The sequence below is a fragment of the Centroberyx affinis genome, unplaced genomic scaffold (genome assembly GCF_046629955.1).
Source record: "Centroberyx affinis isolate AG114_WGS23_722 - 3 ecotype Tasmania unplaced genomic scaffold, CSIRO-AGI_Caff_v1 ptg000334l_1, whole genome shotgun sequence".
Taxonomy (NCBI): Eukaryota; Metazoa; Chordata; class Actinopteri; order Beryciformes; family Berycidae; genus Centroberyx; species Centroberyx affinis.
This window is the reverse complement of record NW_027279009.1, coordinates 226,852-244,802: the sequence shown is the minus strand read 5'-3', so window position 1 is coordinate 244,802 and position 17,951 is coordinate 226,852. Positions and strand designations below refer to the sequence as shown.

General features: G+C 42.3%; 2 protein-coding genes across 2 annotated transcripts; one reads left to right on the top strand and one right to left on the bottom strand.

Moving 5' to 3' along the window:
* The first annotated feature begins 5,064 nt into the window (after positions 1–5,064).
* Positions 5,065–6,954, top strand: LOC139641053 (cerebellin-1-like). The gene is made up of 4 exons (XM_071515282.1): positions 5,065–5,369; positions 5,520–5,585; positions 6,020–6,151; positions 6,507–6,954. Exons 1-4 carry the CDS (start codon positions 5,114–5,116, stop codon positions 6,785–6,787), a joined length of 735 nt encoding a protein of 244 aa, XP_071371383.1. The 5' UTR covers positions 5,065–5,113; the 3' UTR covers positions 6,788–6,954.
* Positions 6,955–7,259: 305 nt separating this feature from the next.
* On the bottom strand, positions 7,260–13,447 carry LOC139641047 (uncharacterized). The gene is made up of 6 exons (XM_071515276.1): positions 13,412–13,447; positions 12,598–13,044; positions 11,247–12,531; positions 8,452–9,391; positions 8,189–8,356; positions 7,260–7,782 (listed from the first exon to the last, which is right to left on the bottom strand). The coding sequence occupies exons 1-6, from the start codon at positions 13,445–13,447 to the stop codon at positions 7,260–7,262; spliced, it is 3,399 nt and encodes a 1,132-aa protein (XP_071371377.1).
* Positions 13,448–17,951: the final 4,504 nt, after the last annotated feature.

Sequence of the window (17,951 nt, the reverse complement as noted above, 5' to 3'; positions counted from 1 at the left end):
CTTTGCTGTTTTACAAAGACAACCCCTACAGATTGGCTACAGCCCTTTAAACAAAGGCGTCCTCATAACATCCTCTCCTGATTCAACTGTATGAAAAGGTGTGAAAGGTTTGAAGCAAACCATACAACACAAACCCTGAAACTGACTAGAGAAAATCCTGTCGAGATACATATTTTATGTTTTTTATGTTATTTGGTTCTACAGATAAGAGGTTACTTTCAGGTTTGGTGATGACTGGATCTCATATCAGTGCTTGCCAAGTCTCTACATCATAAGCAAATTGGCAAAGCAGTTGCCAGTAGTCTATTCATTTTCTAGGAACAGACAAATTGACCAATGCGGACAGCATTGGCCAGATTGTTGGCAAGGAAAAGTTGGCTGTTGCCAGTCACATTTATTTTGGTGTATGTCCTGCCTATCACTGAAAGACTAGTGGCAGCAAGCAGTAATTTAAGTCAGTGTGTGAATGATGTGATTATTTGCTCTCTCAACACACATATGGAGGTGTTGTTACCCTAGAGCATGTATGTGACAAGGGATTGACATGTGAGGATGACAAATAAAGTGTCCCATTCTGTTGTCATGCATCTTGTCCAAATGTGGCCATCTCAGCTTCCTTACAGTCCAATGAAGATAAACATCATGGGCCATTGGATACAGAAACTAATCAGAGTTTTGAGAAAGTTCTCACAAACATTTGAAAGGAGTCTATTGTTTGAGGTTTTCTGGGGACAGTTACGCAGGCCAACCCATGGCTCTCAAAACATGTAAAATGATAATCCACAAGATTCTTGTTTTTCTTGATTTTGGCGACACCTTTGGCATGAGCGATCTGAGCTTTGGTGTTTTTATGATAACATGCTTTAATGATAAAACACTCAGTGTAGACTGCAGCTTCTTATACTAAATTGTAAATCTAAACAAACTGCTTTATCTCCACATTCCACACTAAACCCCGCATTATCTGGCCTTTGTGTATGTCAGTAAGTGTATATGACAAGAGAGCAACATTAGGTCAACTGATGCCACCTAATGTTGACTAACTATTTTGTGTAACTTTAGCTACCTTCAAAATGTCAGGTAAATTACATTTCTGAAGTTGAAGTTGCCTGTTTTTCCTTTCTGAAGTTGAAGTTGCCTGTTTTTATTACAGCATAGGTATAAATCTCTTAAAGGTCACCACTGTGTGTCATCATTCTTTTAACATGACATGTTGAGTAGATTGATGGTGAAATATTTATGCTTTTCAATTCGAACTCATGACTGTGACACAACTACACACTCACCGAGCACTTTATTAGGAACACCTTACTAATACTGGGTAGGTATCAGCTTTCAGCTCAGTGTCAACCGGCTGCCAAAGTGACATCCGCCTCCAGGTTGGACGTGTTGCATTCTGAGATGCTTTTCTGCTCACCACAGTTGCAAAGAGGTTATCTGAGTTACTATAGTCTTTCTGTCAGCTCCAACCAGTCTGGCCATTCTCCTCTGACCTCTCTCATCAACAAGGAGTTTCTGTCCGCAGAACTGCCGCTCACTGGATGTTTTTTGTTTTTTGCACCATTCTGTATAACCTCTGGAGACTGTTGTGCGTGAAAATCCCAGGAGATCAGCAGTTTCAGAAATACTCAAAGCAGCCCGTCTGGCACCAACAACCATGCCATGGTCAAAGTCACTGGCCCCCTTTACACCTTGTATTAAAATGCGTCTCGTATCCAGATTGTATCTAGATATGATTTAACCTGATTACATTTACACCTGGTATTAATATGTGTCTCCAGTGTCCACATTGAGATCCGATTGAGATCCGATCACTCTGTCCAGCTAAAACAACTGAACGTCACATCCTCCTCTCGTTTGCGTGGGTCCAAAAAAAAAAAAAAAAAGATGATACCCATCCGTGAAGCCGCGCTATTGTATGGACTAGGCAAATGGTTTCTGCGGTGTGCCTCTGAATGGTTTCAGAGGCTATGATTGGTTAATGGTTGCTATGTTAGTTGGTTACCAGGGAAGTAAGTCTAATCGAGCCAAGTGACAGCTGACAACCGGCAAAAATGGACAATAGGAGGAGATTCTGCGCTCTCCGTGAACACTGCGCTGTTTCCGCATTTACCATGAAATGCTGTGCCTCTGTGGAGAGAACGGTCTTGCCGTGAACACCGGGCACACCGCAGAAACCATAAATTTGCCTGCTTGCTTTTGGAAGTGGGGGAAGAAGCCGTCTTCAACAGCTGGAATGCCGAAGACGAAAGTCGCGCGCGATTACGTATTTCCGCCCACCTAGTTGTTGTATGTGGATTGAAAACGCAATTGCATTTACACTTGTGTTCAATGTGGTCACAATGCGTCCCTGACCACCTCCGGAGGTGGTTTGGCCAATCAGATCACAATCTGTCCTCAATGCGTCTTGGGTGCATTTACACCTGTACTTTCATGCGGTCAAGCACTATCCGATTGCAATCCGATCACCCAAAACGCATTTTAATGCAAGGTGTAAAGGGGGTCACTGAGGTTCCCCATTCTGATGCTTGATGTGAACGTTAACTAAAGCTGCTGACCTGTATCTGCATGATCTTATGCACTGCACTGCTGCCACATGATTGTCTGAATGAATAATTGCATGAATAAGCAGGTGTACAGGTGTTCCTAATAAAGTGCTCAGTGAGTGTATGTGCACCATTAAATGAAACATTTAATTTTGATGATCATGATGCATTATGACTTGACAATGTAAATCATAAGCAGGGAACAAATCAGGCACAGAAACATCTTTCTTTTTTGCCATTTCATGCATTATATATGATTGACAAATGCAGGGATTTCTACTAAAATGCTACATATACATTTTTGAAAACCTTTTTGAAATTCATCAATCAATATATCAAAAACACAAAAAACTATATTCCTAAAATCATTGTCACTGTGTAAGCACAAGTCATAACAACAACAACATTTAGTCAGAATGGGCATCAGTTTTTCTTTATATATAAACATCGAACAAAAAGTTCGGAAATTTGTGTTTGGTAGATTATTTCTCTGTTGTAACAATGCTTCTTGGCAATACATTTTATACCGTTGGAAAGCCTGTTTATTTCCCTTTTAAATGGTGCCCCATTTGTAAGGAACATGCATTTGTGGGATGAGCAGCACAGCTGAGTATGTGGGTTGCGCTCATGAAAAATTTGCCAAATCTTCTCTGCCAGTGCCAAACAGCTTATTCTGCTGTTGCTATTGACTCTTGTTTTGAGCTTCCGGTACCCCCAGGTGCTGACAATCAGGTACCTGATTGGCACCTGATTGGCAGCACCTGTGAGCATGGGCCCTGCTACAGTGGTCAATTGGTGTCTGCTCCAAGAATCGGCATGCCACGTTTGTCTCGATAAGGCCTGTGCGATAGGGCAACTTCAAGCTGGTGTTCCACAAAAGCAAGTTGCGGCATTATTTGGAGTGAGCCATAGTACCATCTCCAAACTGAAGGCCAAGTTCCATGAAACGGGGGATGTCAGAGACAGACCGCGAAGTGGGTGTCCCAAGAAGACGACATCCCAAGAAGACCGGTTCCTCACCTTTTCAGCACTTAGGAACCGTAGGCTGTCTTCTACAGATTTGCAGTCAAGGTTTGCAGGACGATATGGCACACGGCTCTCGGCCCAGACAATCCGGAACAGACAGCACGCAGCCAATCTCCGGGCTCATAGGGCTGCCAGGAGGCCTGCCATGACTGCCCTTCACCATCAGGCCCGTTTGCGCTGGTGTCGGCAACACCTGCACTGGAACCTGAACATGTGGAGGAACGTTATGTTCAGCGATGAGTCCAGATTCTGCCTACGGAAGTTGGATCGTAGGGTCAAAGTGTGGAGAAGACGGGGAGAACGCTATGCTGATTGCTGCACCGATAGAGTAATACCTTTTGGTGGAGGCAGTGTGATGGTGTGGGGCGGCATCTCCATCACTGGAAAAACGAGGCTTGTCATCATTGGAGGCAATCTCAATGCAGAGAGATATCGAGATGAGATTCTGCAACCAGTGGCAATCCCATATCTTCACAGTCTGGGACCGAACTCCATCCTCTAAGATGACAACGCTCACCCCCACAGAGCGGGGTTTATCAGAGACTACCTCCAGAATTTGGGAGTAGAGAGAATGGAATGGCCTGCCAACAGTCCTGACCTCAACCCAATTGAACACTTATGGGATCAGCTTCGGCGTGCTTTTCGTGCTAGAGTGACCGACACGACCACGTTGGCTGACTTGCGACAAATCCTGGTTGAGGAGTGGAATGCCATCCCACAGCAGTGTGTGACCAGGCTGGTGACCAGCATGAGGAGGAGGTGCCAGGCTGTTGTGGCCGTGTATGGTTCTTCCACACGCTACTGAGGCTCCTGACTGTTTGTTAAATGAATAAATTGTAAAATTGCCAATATGTCTTGTTTCTTCCTTGTTACTGATAGACTTCAATCATCCAATCCACCAAACAACACCAAACAAGAGTCAATAGCAACAGCAGAATAAGCTGTTTGGCATTGGCAGAGAAGATTTGGCAAATTTTACATGAGCGCAACCCACATACTCAGCTGTGCTGCTCATCCCACAAATGCATGTTCCTTACAAAGGAGGCACCATTTAAAAGGGAAATAAACAGAAGCCAAGAAGCATTGTTACAACAGAGAAATAATCTACCAAACACAAATTTCCGAACTTTTTGTTCGATGTTTATATCTCCTGAAACTCCTCATATATTCAGCAGCATAAAAGCATATGCATGGAAACCACCGACTTGTGTTTGCAAAATGTTTGCATTTTGAAAATGTATACCACTGCCATTGCCGTGCATTTCTCTTTCCATTTCAAATCACTCATGAATTGGCATGTTTTACTGGCAGACACACTCACAAAAACTTCCCAGCAGTCACCTGTCTAGACACGACTTGATCTGGGGTCCCTGAGGGCCTAAACGTCATCACTGCTTAGTCACTGACGACTGACAGGACCTTCCTTCCCAGTGAAGAGAACAGATAAATAGCCCAAGTACCCATTAAGAAAAGACAGCCTTCCACAATCAGGAAGACAGCAAGGAAAACAGCGAAGAGACCACAAAGTTTAAGCTGATCAAATGGAATTCAGGGCTTTGGTTCTACTGACCCTGCTGGGATGCCTGTCTGTGGAGTCAGCGCTTGGACAGAGAGGTGATATGGACATTGGAGAGTTGATGGCGAAAGTGGAGTCGATGAAGTACTTGGAGGCGAAACTGAATGAGACAGAGAAACTGCAGAGTGATCTCGAAGCTCTGGAGGCCAGGCTCAATGCAACAATTGACGAGCTGTCAGAGCAGAGAGCTGAAATGGACAGACTGAAGAAAGAGAATAAAGGTACAAGAACAGATGCTGTCTGAAGGCATTATCACTGTTTACAGGAGACTTGCTGACTGAACATTATGAGTAATTATGTAAAGTATAATCCATTCGCTCTATTGTCTTCATACATTGTCATTAATATTAACTTTTTTTTTACTTTTACAGACATGCAAATGAGACTGAATGCAACAGAGGAGGAGATCGAGAAGCTGAAACAGAGTGGTGGTAAAGGTAAGATAATCACACATACTGTATTTAAGTTCAGTGTGCAATATTTTGCACCAAAAGATAATTAGCTGATGTGTTACACTGTTTTCTCTAGGACTGCGACATATTTTTTAGTTACTATTTTCTGTAATTATGATTTTCTTTAACAATTGATTTTGAAAAGGCCTCTCTGAAAACTTACAAGGCAAATTATGGCTTTTTTTTTTGTTATCTGACACTATGAGTGTGAACATTCTGCTAGTCAAAAGCAGCTGATGATGGAGGGTGAAACTGTTTATTATGGTAAAACTGCAAAGAATTGTGAAATTTGGGGGCTTTTCCAGGGTATAACCCCTTGAATGGTTGTTTTGGGGGATTGCAGACTCACTATAACCCGTCTTCCATGGACTGCTATGTTTCCCATAAACACTTCAAATATCTCCTTGTTCTGTTCACAGCTGATCCTCAGGTAGCATTCTCCACCTCCTTGGCAAATTCTGGTGAGGTTTACAAAGGACCCTGCACAGACAAAACCCTGGTTTTCAAACAGGTCTTCTCCAACACTGGCAACGGTTACGACCAAAACACAGGTACAGTCTTATGTGTGTGTGTGTGTGTGTGTGTGAGTGTGTGTGTGTGTGTGTGTGTGCCTCAGCTCAGTCAAATAGTGCTTGTAGATAATTCTTAGCATTTGTTTTAACCAGATGGGTGGGGTTTGCCACAAAGGGAAATAGAAAGAGTAACTAGGAGGTTTAGACAATAACAGTAAATTATTTCAAAGTATAGGGGGGGGGCTCCACCCATTTAGCTTTTAACTCAACCAATAACAATATTTCTGCCTCCAGAGCAGCTCTGCCTCCGAGAAATTATTGCATAACTAAAACCCCAATCTGCATGTAATTTGGGTAACAATTCTGACATCTGTTTGTCTTTGCTCTGTTGCAGGTATCTTCACGGCGCCCGTGAATGGCCTCTACTACTTCAGCTTCAGCACCTATGGCTACAACACTCACCTCATGGGGGCCATTTTAATGAAAAATGGCATCCGTCAAGTTTCAACTTATGAAGACCGTTCAGCCGATGGCTCCGACAGCAGCAGCAACGCCGTTATTCTACAACTGGCTGATGGCGACAAAGTGTACATGGAATTGTGGGAGAATGCCAGAGTTTTTGGTAACCTGAATGGACATACAACCTTCAGTGGCTTCCTCCTTTTCCCTATGTAGATGGTCAGACGCATTCTACTTATGCATTTTATATAGTATATTGAGGATAGACACTCATGCAACAATATGATCTCTGTGAGAATATGGTTTCTTTATATTATAGCACACTGTCACTGTTGGACAACTTTATTAGCACACTTTTAATGTTTTTGTTTTGCATTTCATTGGATGGCACCATTTTAAGAATAAAAAAAATACCAAGATACACTACCACTACTATTGCTTGTCATGCCTAATATTGAATTTATATGTAAGATAGAATTAATCTTAAGATATCAAGATGTTGCTAAGATTGTAAACAAACCTCTTGAGAATGCTTTTCTAAATGATAAAAATAATAGTTATTGACATCAAACTCCTTACATGAAATTCAGCATAATCAAATTTTATATCAAACTATATTTTAAACATTTGCAAATAATGCAAATAAGTTTGCTTGATGTACCAGCACTGACATATCCGACCATATGTCTTACAATCGCAAATGTGGTGGCAAACACAACAGAGAGGCTCGTAGGTCATTGTTAGGCCCAGGCATCCTGCCCATGTTCTCCCATCGCTGTGTGGTGGGATCATAACGATGGACCTGCTTAGTATCACTGTAGTCTTCCTGGCTGTACCCTCCAAGCACGTAAAACTTCCCCTCCAAAACTGCCGATCCTGCTCCTACATGGGGCACTGGCAGAGATGCGAAGGCGGTCCAGGAGTCAGCCACTGGATTGTACACCTCACAAGCCAGCTGGTCAACGACAGCCATGTTGTCATCTGTGGTTACTCCACCTGCTACATAAAGATACCCGCCTAGGGTCTCCATACAGTGATGAGCCCGAGCTTTAGTCATGTCCGCCAGATAGGTGTTTCCTTTCTCTGGGTGGTACAGAAACATGGATGCCAGACACTGGTAGCCATTGTTCAGCCCTCCTGAGACAAAGATCTGCCCTTGTAAAACTTTGGCTACGTGACCACTCAGAGGCATGTCCAAGGGCCGGGTGACGCTAAAAGAGAGGATGAATTTAATGACATGAGCCTGCTAGTTGTAGTTAGTAATGGCTAGTACTTGTATGTGAGAGAGAATAGGCGTGCTCGACTTAAACTTCATCGGGTGCCGACTCAAAAACATAAACTATAGAAAAATGTTCGCATTAACGTAGTATGAAAGTCTTTAATTTACCTTATCAGACAATTTACTTACTGAACGGATGTACACCCACACCAAAACAATCTTTTCAGGTATTGCTCTTTTTCTAGCCAGAAATTTGCCTACATACTTCATAATTATTTACGTATACAGCCAATTCTCCAATGGACTTTGATGATGACACCAGCAATGGTTGCTAGAAGATTTGTGATGCAACTACACTTTCTCTTTACTGTGAAAAGTCGATGTCCCCTCCAGCTTACCTCCAAGAGTTTGCAGTGGGGCAGTAACGTTCCACACTGTGTGTACAGTCAGGGTTAGACTCCCCCCCAATGGCACACAGCTTTCCATCCAGCACAACCATGGAGAAAGAGCATCTTTGTTCCTGCATGTCAGCCAGTCTCTCCCAGCTGTTTTGAAGGGGGTCAAACCTACAGATGCAGTAAAAATAAGAAAGAAATAATGATAAAAACAGGTATTTAAAACTAGATGTTTTTAAACGGGATCCTAAATCACCCTCTCTCACCTGTATGCAGAATTCAAGATGTCATTGATGCCGTAATACTTTTTTCCTCCAATCACATACAGTTGTCCTTTGAGCACGGCCACCTCATGACTAAACCTCGGTGGCTCCGGCATCTCTCCCAACCTCCTCCACTCCACGGCCTTCACGATCCCCGTATGGTTTCTCAAGGAATTCCCAAACCACAGTTCCCTGCTGGTGTTGCGGCTACTGAAGTCTTGAGAGATCTGGTCCCCTCCAACCAAGACAAGGCTCTCTTTTGGCAGGTAGATCCTGCATTGACTCTGGGGTGCAGTGTCATTGGAGCAGAAGTCCTTGAAAACTGTCTTGTAGAGCTCTGCCAGGCTGTGATGCGACCACATGTTCATAGATTGAACCTCTTTGAATTCCTTGAAAGTCATCAGGGGGAAGTGAACGGTTTTCATAAGTTCCCTAGCAAGCCTCAGCCTTTTCTTAGGCTTGGCTTGGATCCAGGCCACCACCGCCTTGAATACAACAAGCTCAGAAGGAACACAGAGCGACAGACTGTTCAGGTACTTTAGGAGCTGTTTGGCTGGCAGGTCCTTGAACTTCGAGGTGCGCGCCACCTTTGGGAATTGCCGCATGACAAAATCGTCAGCCACTTCGAGGAGCTGTACCATCTCGTAGGCCTCCGCAAAAGACGCCACATCCAGGCAGGAGTGGGGATTTATTTCCTGTTGGAGGAAGTTAAGGCACAAGGAGAGGGCAGGTTGGTACTGAAGCTGCAGGGAGGTTCCGGTGATTTCGAAGACACTCTCCCAGCTGAGGGGGAGGACCCCGCTGTAGGAGGAGCCAATCAGTGCCTCCAGCTCAGAAGCCAATAGGAAGGGGAGGGTCACACAGGGCTGATGGGATTCCCTCATTCCACAGGTGAACATGCCCCGGAAGTAGTCACTGCTGGCAGCCAGGATGACTCTGTGGACTGGAAGGAGGCAAGATGAAGGCAAGAAGATACCCACTATCATCCCAATAAACATAAAAGAGGCCCTATTATAGGAGTTATTCTACTATTCTACTTATATACATATATGATGAAATATGTATTTAATGCCGACATTGTTAAAATTAGATTTTGTTTGAGTGGTTAAATTGAAATTTATTCCTTTTTTAAAAACATCCCTTTTTACTTTTTTTTTTTTTTTTTTTTTGCAGTTTTGGACTACTACAGTCAACACATCACAATTGGACTTGGCTCCCCTCACTAAACAGTTGTTAAAATCCTTCAGGCAACTTTGCAGTATTTAAACTGCAATTAAGGTGATTATGATTTTGAAGCAAAACAAACCCAAAATACATTTTATTATATTCTGTTTCTTTTGAGTAACTTCTTCAATTCTTCAAGTCTTTGACTTTTAAAAATATGTCCTCTTTGTGCATATATTTCACAGAGGGTAAAAATAATAATTGGTTTAATTACTGTACTATTATACTACTACTACTACTACTATACTAGAAATGGTAAAAATGAGGATGTAGGGGAGATAATGGACATTGGCCCTCATTTATCAATCTATCGTAGAAACCAGCGCAGATCCGAGCGCAGAAATCATCTTACGACAGGGTTCATGTGTGATTCATGAAACGTTCGTATCTCACCAATCACAGCGTAAGAATGATCGGGCATTGATAAACGTGGCGACTGAAAACAATCGTCATTTAAATATCACGCCCCTAAATATTCTCGGTTTAGAGGCCTCATGCATACTACGTCCAAGAAGAGAAACTTCTATGACCTTGAAATAGAAACTCTAACGTCTAAAGTCTAACTGAACCAATTAGTTCTATTTGGCAGCCTGAAAAGTGGCATCAAAGGAAGTCTGCCGTCGACAACCGAACTCCAGCTGAGGTTTGAATATTTAATTTATACATCCGCGATATGTATAGCCTATATATATAATAGTAGCCTAATATAATAGCTTGTATTGCAATTCTTTACATTTAGGTGAAGAAAAAATGGTCAGACCTCAAACAAGTAGGCTATCTCAAAATGACAGAGAAATTAATCTTACAACAGAAAACTCCGTTAATTGCAAACAATTTGAAAATACCTATTTATGTTAGGGATAGGCTATATGATACATATTCGGCGTAGGCCTTTACAATATAGAATATTTTGCCATAGGCTACATATTTTTAAGTGATGAATATGTGGCTGCATATGCTTAGATGCCAGTCAGAATATATGGTCTAATAACAATTCTCCGACTCAGCCAGATTTACTATGCTGCACCGCAAGTCCACGCTGACTGGAAAACTTTGCGTGGAAATGACCGTACGCCCAGTTTTCTGTCGTACGTTCGTTTCGTAAATGAGGGCCACTATGTCCTCTATTAAAGCTGCACTTGGCAACTTTGCATGTTGGTGGCTCCACATGGCGGCAAGAGGTAACTGAAAACTTTAATACCCAGAAATCATGTGACATGACATCAGGAAACTGCAGACAGCATGGTCATGTTTACCAACCCGACCGGTCTGTGATGCTTTTTACCATGTGGATAAGAGCCTGGTAAAATAAAGGTTAAATAAATAAATAAAAGATGCAGAAGATCTAATGTTGGTCAGACCAGCTTTCTCTGGACAGAGAGACAGAAAGACAGTTTTTTTGTTTTTTTTTGCTATTAGATTTCAGTTTGTGTCCAGACCTGACTGAATACTACAGGGTATCAATTAGAGACAATGGGACATTCTTCATTATTTCTGCTGTACTTTTTAGGCTGATAAGATGGGTGTATTTTTACATAAAACTCTTGCTCAGGGACATATAATAACCTACTCACCATAGAGCGATGCCTCAAGAGCCTCCAGAATGACATCACAGCCCACTCGTTCTATCCACAGCTGTCTGATGGACTGAAGACTGATCTTCATCTGTTCTGCAGCAGAGATCCTCTCTTCTTTTTTCTGCTCTCCATTTTTCATGGGCTTTTCCTCTTCTTTAATGCAGAGACCGAGAACTCTGTGGACCCCCAGTGTTTGAGCTGCAGCCTTTATCTGGGCCACGGTGTCTCTGTTCAGAGCTAATGTGGCTCCAGTGTAGGCAAACTCCAGAACCGCTTGGAGCCCCACATGATCCACCTCAGGACCCAGAGACATGGACCACCTATGGACTTCCATGTCCATTTCATCATCTTTTCTCTCTCTACTTCCCCCCCTCAGTCTCTCCCGAATGAGGGAGCTGACAGCAGCCAGGACAGGGGAGTGTATGTCGAAGCTCCTCCCATCCTCAGTGCTCAGAGTCAGGTCGGTGAGGAGAGACGAATCCCTGAACTCCTTCAAGGTGTGGAATATGTCCGCGGGATAACTGTCTTTGCTGTAAACCTTTACCATGTCCTCTTCATCATTTTCCTTATCCTCCTCTATTGAATATTCTGTTTCCTCCTCATCTGCCGACTCTTCCTGCTCCTCTTGGAGCTTTTCCCAGCCATCTTGAAACTCCTCCTCGTGAGTTGTCAGAGTGCCTGGGACGCTGTTTTCATCACTCTGAGATTCTGCAACTGTTTCATCAGCATCTGACAACTCCACTTCTCCTTCTTCTTTCCTCTGTCCCTCTTCCTCTGTTTTTCTTTCTGTATGAGTTGTCTGAGCCCCTGTGATGCAACATTCATTCACATCTCTTTGCAGTTCATCCTCAAATCCCTCCAAATCAGAATCCACATCATCAGATTCCACTGAATCTGAAAAGTTTTCTTCCTCAAGTTTTTTATCTTGTCGCCCTGAGCTTTCCTCCTCATCCTCACTTCTTCTCTCATACCTCTGTTGTCTATACTGCTCTCCCAGCTGATTATCTCCATTTTGCTCCCATACCCACTGCTCCTCCTCCTCCTCTTCCTCCTCCACTTTTTCATCTTCCTCTACTTCCTTCACCTCCCCCTCTTCCTCCTCCCCTCCCTCATCTTCCTCTACCCCAACTTCTTCCTCCTCCTCTTCTTTCTCCTCCACTTCTTCCTCCTCCACTTTCACACTTTCATCTTCCTCTACTTCCTTCACCTCCGCCTCTTTCTCCTCCTCCATCTCATCTTCCTCTTCCCCCTCCACCTCATTTTCCTCCTTTTTCTCCTCTGCCTTCCCCTCCTCCTCTTCCTCTATGTCCTTCTCCTCCACCTCTTCCCCCTCCACTTCCTCCTCTACCTTGTTCTCTTCCTCTTTCTCATCTCCCTTCACCTCCACCTCTTCTTCATCTTCTCCCTCCACCTCCCCATCTACCTCCTTTTCGTCCTTTTTCTCCTCTGCCTCCCCCTCTTGCTCTACTTCCTTCTCCTCCACCTCTTTGTGCTCCTCCTCTCTCCCGTTTTCCTTCACCTCCCCGTCTTCCTCCTTTTCTTCCTTTTTCTCCTCTGCCTTTCCCTCTTGCTCTACTTTCTTCTCCTCCACCTCTTTCTGCTCCTCCTCCTCTACCTCCTTCTCCTCCTCTCTCTCATCTTCCTTCACCTCCCCCTCTTCCTCCTTTTTCTCCTCTGCCTTCCCCTCGTCTTCCTCTACCTCCTTCTCCGCCACCTCTTCATCCACCCCCTCCTCGACCTCCTTCCCCTCCTTATTCTCCTCTTCCTTCACCTCTCTGTCTTTCTTCTCCTCTGTCTCCTCTTTCCCCTCCACCTCCTTTTCCTCCTTTTTCTCCTGTTCCTTTTCCTCCTCCTCTTCCTCTGCTTCCTTCTCCTCCACTTCCTCGTCCACCACCTCCTCTACCTCCTTCTCCTTTTTCTCCTTTTCCTCCTTTTCCTTCTCTTCCTTCCCCTCCTCCTCCTCTTCCTCTACCTCCTTCCCCTGCTTTTTCTCATCTTCCTCCTCTTCCTCCCCCTCTTCCTCCCTGTCATCTTCCTTCTCCTCCTCCTTTTCCTCCCCATCCTCATCTTTCGCCTCCTCCCTATCATCTTCATCCTTTTCCTTTCCCTGAGTCACCTGCAGTTCCGCCCAACCTGCTGAACGACTCAACCTCTCTCTCCACCTTCTCCTGCAATTCTCCTTCATTTCTCTCTTCCATTCCTCCCACTCCTTTTGGTGGTATTGATTAGCTAGTGCCATAATGTCCACTATAACCAGAAGATCTTAAAAGGTTTAAAAAAAAACCCCAACTTTAATCCCCTTAATCCAAACACTCGCAAGTATTTACCACCTCCGGAATGCTAAAAGACTAGATCACTTACTTTTTGCACAGTTTTTGTGGATAAATGCACAGGGAAAATGAAGTTCAGCTCATCAATAGTAATCCATTGTTTGGATATTGGTGTTATTGTTGCAAGCAGCTCTCTCCCCTTCAAACAGCAGCTGTGTCATCTGCTTGATCCTCTCCCCCTTCCCTCCTCTTGCATGTGAACGCTTGTGAATGACACAAGCACTTATGAATCCTCACACAACCAAACAAGTCGCTATATATACTCCAAAACTCATACAGATCATATCACTAAGTCATCTAACAATGATGAACTGTTTTGGGAGTCAGCCTTAAACCCAGCAAAGACTTGTAAGGTGTGGGTGCACTAACTGTTTGTTGATATTGTCCATTTGATGCTTTTGTTTGAGCTATTTTCTTTAAAGATTTCTAACCCTCTTTACCAAATTATTTACCTTCCTTTGTTACCTTAGATTGTTACCTTCCTTTGAGATATTGCCTGTCAGTGGAAAAAGGAAATTTCCAGATGTAATCATTTACTGACTCTTCTCAACTTGGTAGACAACGTTGCACCCTAATTAACCATAAAAATAATTTATGGAAATATAGCAGTTTTAGATTTTCTCCCATTTTATTATATTCAGTCGCAAATGTTTACAAGTTATCCTAATTGCAGTTTATCCTTATATTTTATTCTGCATGATGCAACGTTTTTAACTGGCTCTCTGCAGTCTGTTGCTGTGGTGATCATGTTCTACAGTTTTTAAATTTATACTAGTAAAGGTTTCTACCCTCCCTTAACCATAAATGAAGAAATGATCTAGACTTGGAAGCAGTTTGATCTCTGCCTGTTTGAGGCCGTTAACCAAGACATCTCGAGGCCTTGGCCGCCATTTCCATTGCATTCTGGGGCACAGGCAGGATCAGTATTAAATGCCTAGAGGGTCACCAGTGGGATCACATTGCTCCTCCACGGCCAAAGTGTGGAATCTGGGTCAAGCAGTGGGAGACATGAGGGGAAGGAGGAGGCAGAAGGGAAAGAAACAACACATTTACACCTGTTGTCTTTTGTGCCGACAGAGAAAACAAACAGCTGATTCATTTGCTTCACAGATTATGCTTAGTAGCAGCTGAAAATGGACTCTCACAAATATGCTTATTCCTTGTATTACCACATTATCACAAGTGACAACTGGTGCTGTTTCTTGTGAATAGCTCCGATCTATTGCCAGAAAAGTAATTGCAAACAGTAATAGTTTCTTACTAGAAACTAGTTATTCCTATGATATTGGGCAGTTCAATACTGACAAGTGTCTCACCGGGATAGAAACAAGAGAGCCAAACTGATCAGGATGATGTTACCAAGAGACATTCTGGATTTGTTCAATTGATGGCAGGAACACTTGGTTAGTCTGGTTCAAACCTGTTGGCACGTCATTGAAATAAAGTGCTTTAGGAGGTAAAAGCTTAAACACTCGAAAAGTCGTACACCAACTCTTTGTCAGTGGTTCTGCTCCACTTCTGTTTTTTTGTTGTTGATGATATCAAATTTTAAAACTGGGCTTTTGAGTTTCCAGCAGTAGGAGAGAATTGTTCATGTTAACAAATATTGACTGATCATTTAATAATATTGCTTTTATCACTGAGGGAAATTCTCTTCATTCATGCCAGTTCCAGAGAGGTCAAAGGTCAGGCTCAGCTACAGAGCAGCGCCCTTGGAGCTGGTAGAGATTCAGTGTCTTGCTCAAGGACACTTCAGCAGGGCGGTGCTCACCCTCACATGGTTTTGATCTCAGGTCCTCTGGTTGAAGGTCTGGTCTCTTTAAGCACCAGGCCACCTTGCTGCCCAAACACTCTCGATATTCCTAAAATCATTGGAACCACATGTTAATTCTATGAAGGTGAAGCACCGTGTGCGGGCGTGCAGGAAATAATAACAATAATAATAATAATATTCTTTATTTATATAGCACTTTTCAAAACAAAGTTATAAAGCGCTTCAAAAACAAAATAAAATCACAAAGTGCTTCACAATCGAGAGAGATAAAAGAACAAAGGACAGAACAATAGATCAGTGAGGTAAAATTAATAAAACATTTATAATAATAAAAATAAAACTCTAAAAAGCAAAAAGGTAAGGTAAACAGATCCAGCCATAGCGATAACAACAAATGGAATAAAATGACAAATAAAATGAGAAATTAATAGAAGTCAAAGGTTCTAAAAAGGCCTTACGATGAAAGTACGTTTTCAGAAATGGTACTGGCGCTTTAAAACACACAATGACCCTGCGCTCTTCACAGCAACGCGCATTTGAGGCATCGGACCATCAGTCACATGTTTTAAATGGTAAAGGTTGCAAACCAAAAGACATGCTCTAGTCTTGGAACTCCAGAGACTCCAAGGCTGCTCACATCCCCAAAGTTTTGGCAGGTTACCTTGTAAGAGCATGTGACAGTGGGGAGTACAGTGTTTCATTTTAAAAGTCTTAACAGGATCGTAACGATTCTTTACAGCCAAAGCACACAGATGCACACACACACACACACACATATACACACACACACACACACTCACAAGGAGGTTAAAACAAAAAGTCAAACCTACAGAAACAGGAAGGTTACACCAGCTAAAAGTTAAAAGTAGTTAAGTAATCCTTGTTCTACCCACAGACATGCAATCTGTGCTTTGATACAGACTAAAGTGGGGAATTTATATCACTTGATTGAAGAGCTAGATATGTTGGAAAAGTTTTTTTCCATACCAATACCAATTTTCATACCAATTCTTCAAATTCTTCAATTCTGAAACAACACTTTGGACTGAAAATGGATTTTACTAAGCAAAAGAACAAATTGTCTCCTGTAATATTTGTGCATGCCATCTTATGTAATTTCTAAATACAATGAAATTACACTCAGTGGATTTCTCTTGAGCTCTCATTTTCCATTTCCATCCAACATTTTAAAGTGTATGTACACCTTTTTATTCTTTTCAATCAACACCAAAATTCAATAAGGACCGGTATATTTTTTGGATTTTCGACCTTGCTTGGAACCTCTAAAGTGGCTGCAGCATTCAAGAAGTGCATTTCTTTCCAGACTGAATGTGTGTGTGTGTGTGTGTGTGTGATTGTGTGAATGTGTGCACATTCGTCTGTCAACAAGCACTTTTCAATCCATAAATTTATCCAGAGAAGACTTTCACATATGCTTTCTTTCAACAACACCCTGCTTCACATTCATTAATTAACACACATTCACCCCTAGGTGCTGCCTTGTATAACCATAGTATAACCACCTTCTACTGTTATCTAAGTTAAGACACTGTAGAGTTTGGACACATAAATACAAATAATTAATTTAGGTTTCACTTGGGATCAGATTCAATTTTGATCATATTCTGTGAAAGAAACCAAGAAAACTTTGGCATAAATAAAACCACATAACCAAAATGTATGTCAACAGAAAGGTAATCTGAAGAAGATAGGATTTGCATTCATTAAGCACAATAAATATATTTATTTACTGCCATGTTCACTTCCAGATGTGCAGATGTTCTTTTATTCACATTATCGCCTACAGGAGAGTGTTTGGCTCTGGGCGAGCTCACAATCTAGTTATGAAAAAGTCTATTTCCTCTGCAGTCCTGATTGTTACCATGACGACGCGATGAGAGGGGGAGTGAAGAGTGCTAACCTCGTTATGGGACCCTCCCCCTCAGGCCCTTTCCTCAAGAGCAGCAAACACTGCTGGGCCTGCATTCACGAAGCCTCTGTTCTTCTTCTTCTTCTTCTTCTTAATAGCAGTAGCAGTGGTAGTTACAGTGGTAGTAGTAGTAATAGTAGTAGTCGTAGTATTGGTAGTGGTACTGATGGTAGTAAATGTATAGCAGTATAGTAGTAGTAGTAGTAGTAGTAGTAGTATCAGCAGCAGTAGTAGAAGTAGTAGCAGTAATAGTAGTAATAATAGTAGTAGTAATAGTAGTAGTAGTAGTAGTAGTAGTAGTAGCAGTAATAGTAGTAGTAGTAGTTGTAGTAGTAATAGTAATAGTAGTAGTAGCAGTAGTAGTAGTAGTAATGGTAGTAGTAGGAGTAGTATTAGTAGTAGCAGTAGTAGCAGCAGTAATAGTAGTAGTAGTAGTGGTAGTAGTAATAGTAGCAGTAATAGTAGTAGTAATACTAGTAGTAGTAGTAGTGGTAGTGGTATTAATCGTAGTAAAAGTATAGCAGTATAGTAGTAGTAAGTAATATTAGTAGTAATAATGTAGCATTGCGTTAAAATACAAAGAGGATAATAAGCACATCATCAATCACCCATAATAAAAAATATTTTAAAATCTTCACAAAATCTTCACTCCCATTCTGTGAAGCTGT

Coding starts and splice junctions, on each gene's coding strand:
- LOC139641053 (XM_071515282.1), top strand. CDS start 5,114: ATGGAATTCAGGGCTTTGGTTCTACTGACCCTGCTGGGATGCCTGTCT. Junction 5,370..5,519: donor ACTGAAGAAAGAGAATAAAG/GTACAAGAACAG, acceptor TTACTTTTACAG/ACATGCAAATGAGACTGAAT. Junction 6,152..6,506: donor CGGTTACGACCAAAACACAG/GTACAGTCTTAT, acceptor GCTCTGTTGCAG/GTATCTTCACGGCGCCCGTG.
- LOC139641047 (XM_071515276.1), bottom strand. CDS start 13,447: ATGGAAGAGAGAAATGAAGGAGAATTGCAGGAGAAG. Junction 13,045..13,411: donor AAGGAGAATTGCAGGAGAAG/GTGGAGAGAGAG, acceptor GGGAAAGAGGAG/ACAGAGGAGAAGAAAGACAG. Junction 9,392..11,246: donor TCTTGAGGCATCGCTCTATG/GTGAGTAGGTTA, acceptor GCCTCCTTCCAG/TCCACAGAGTCATCCTGGCT.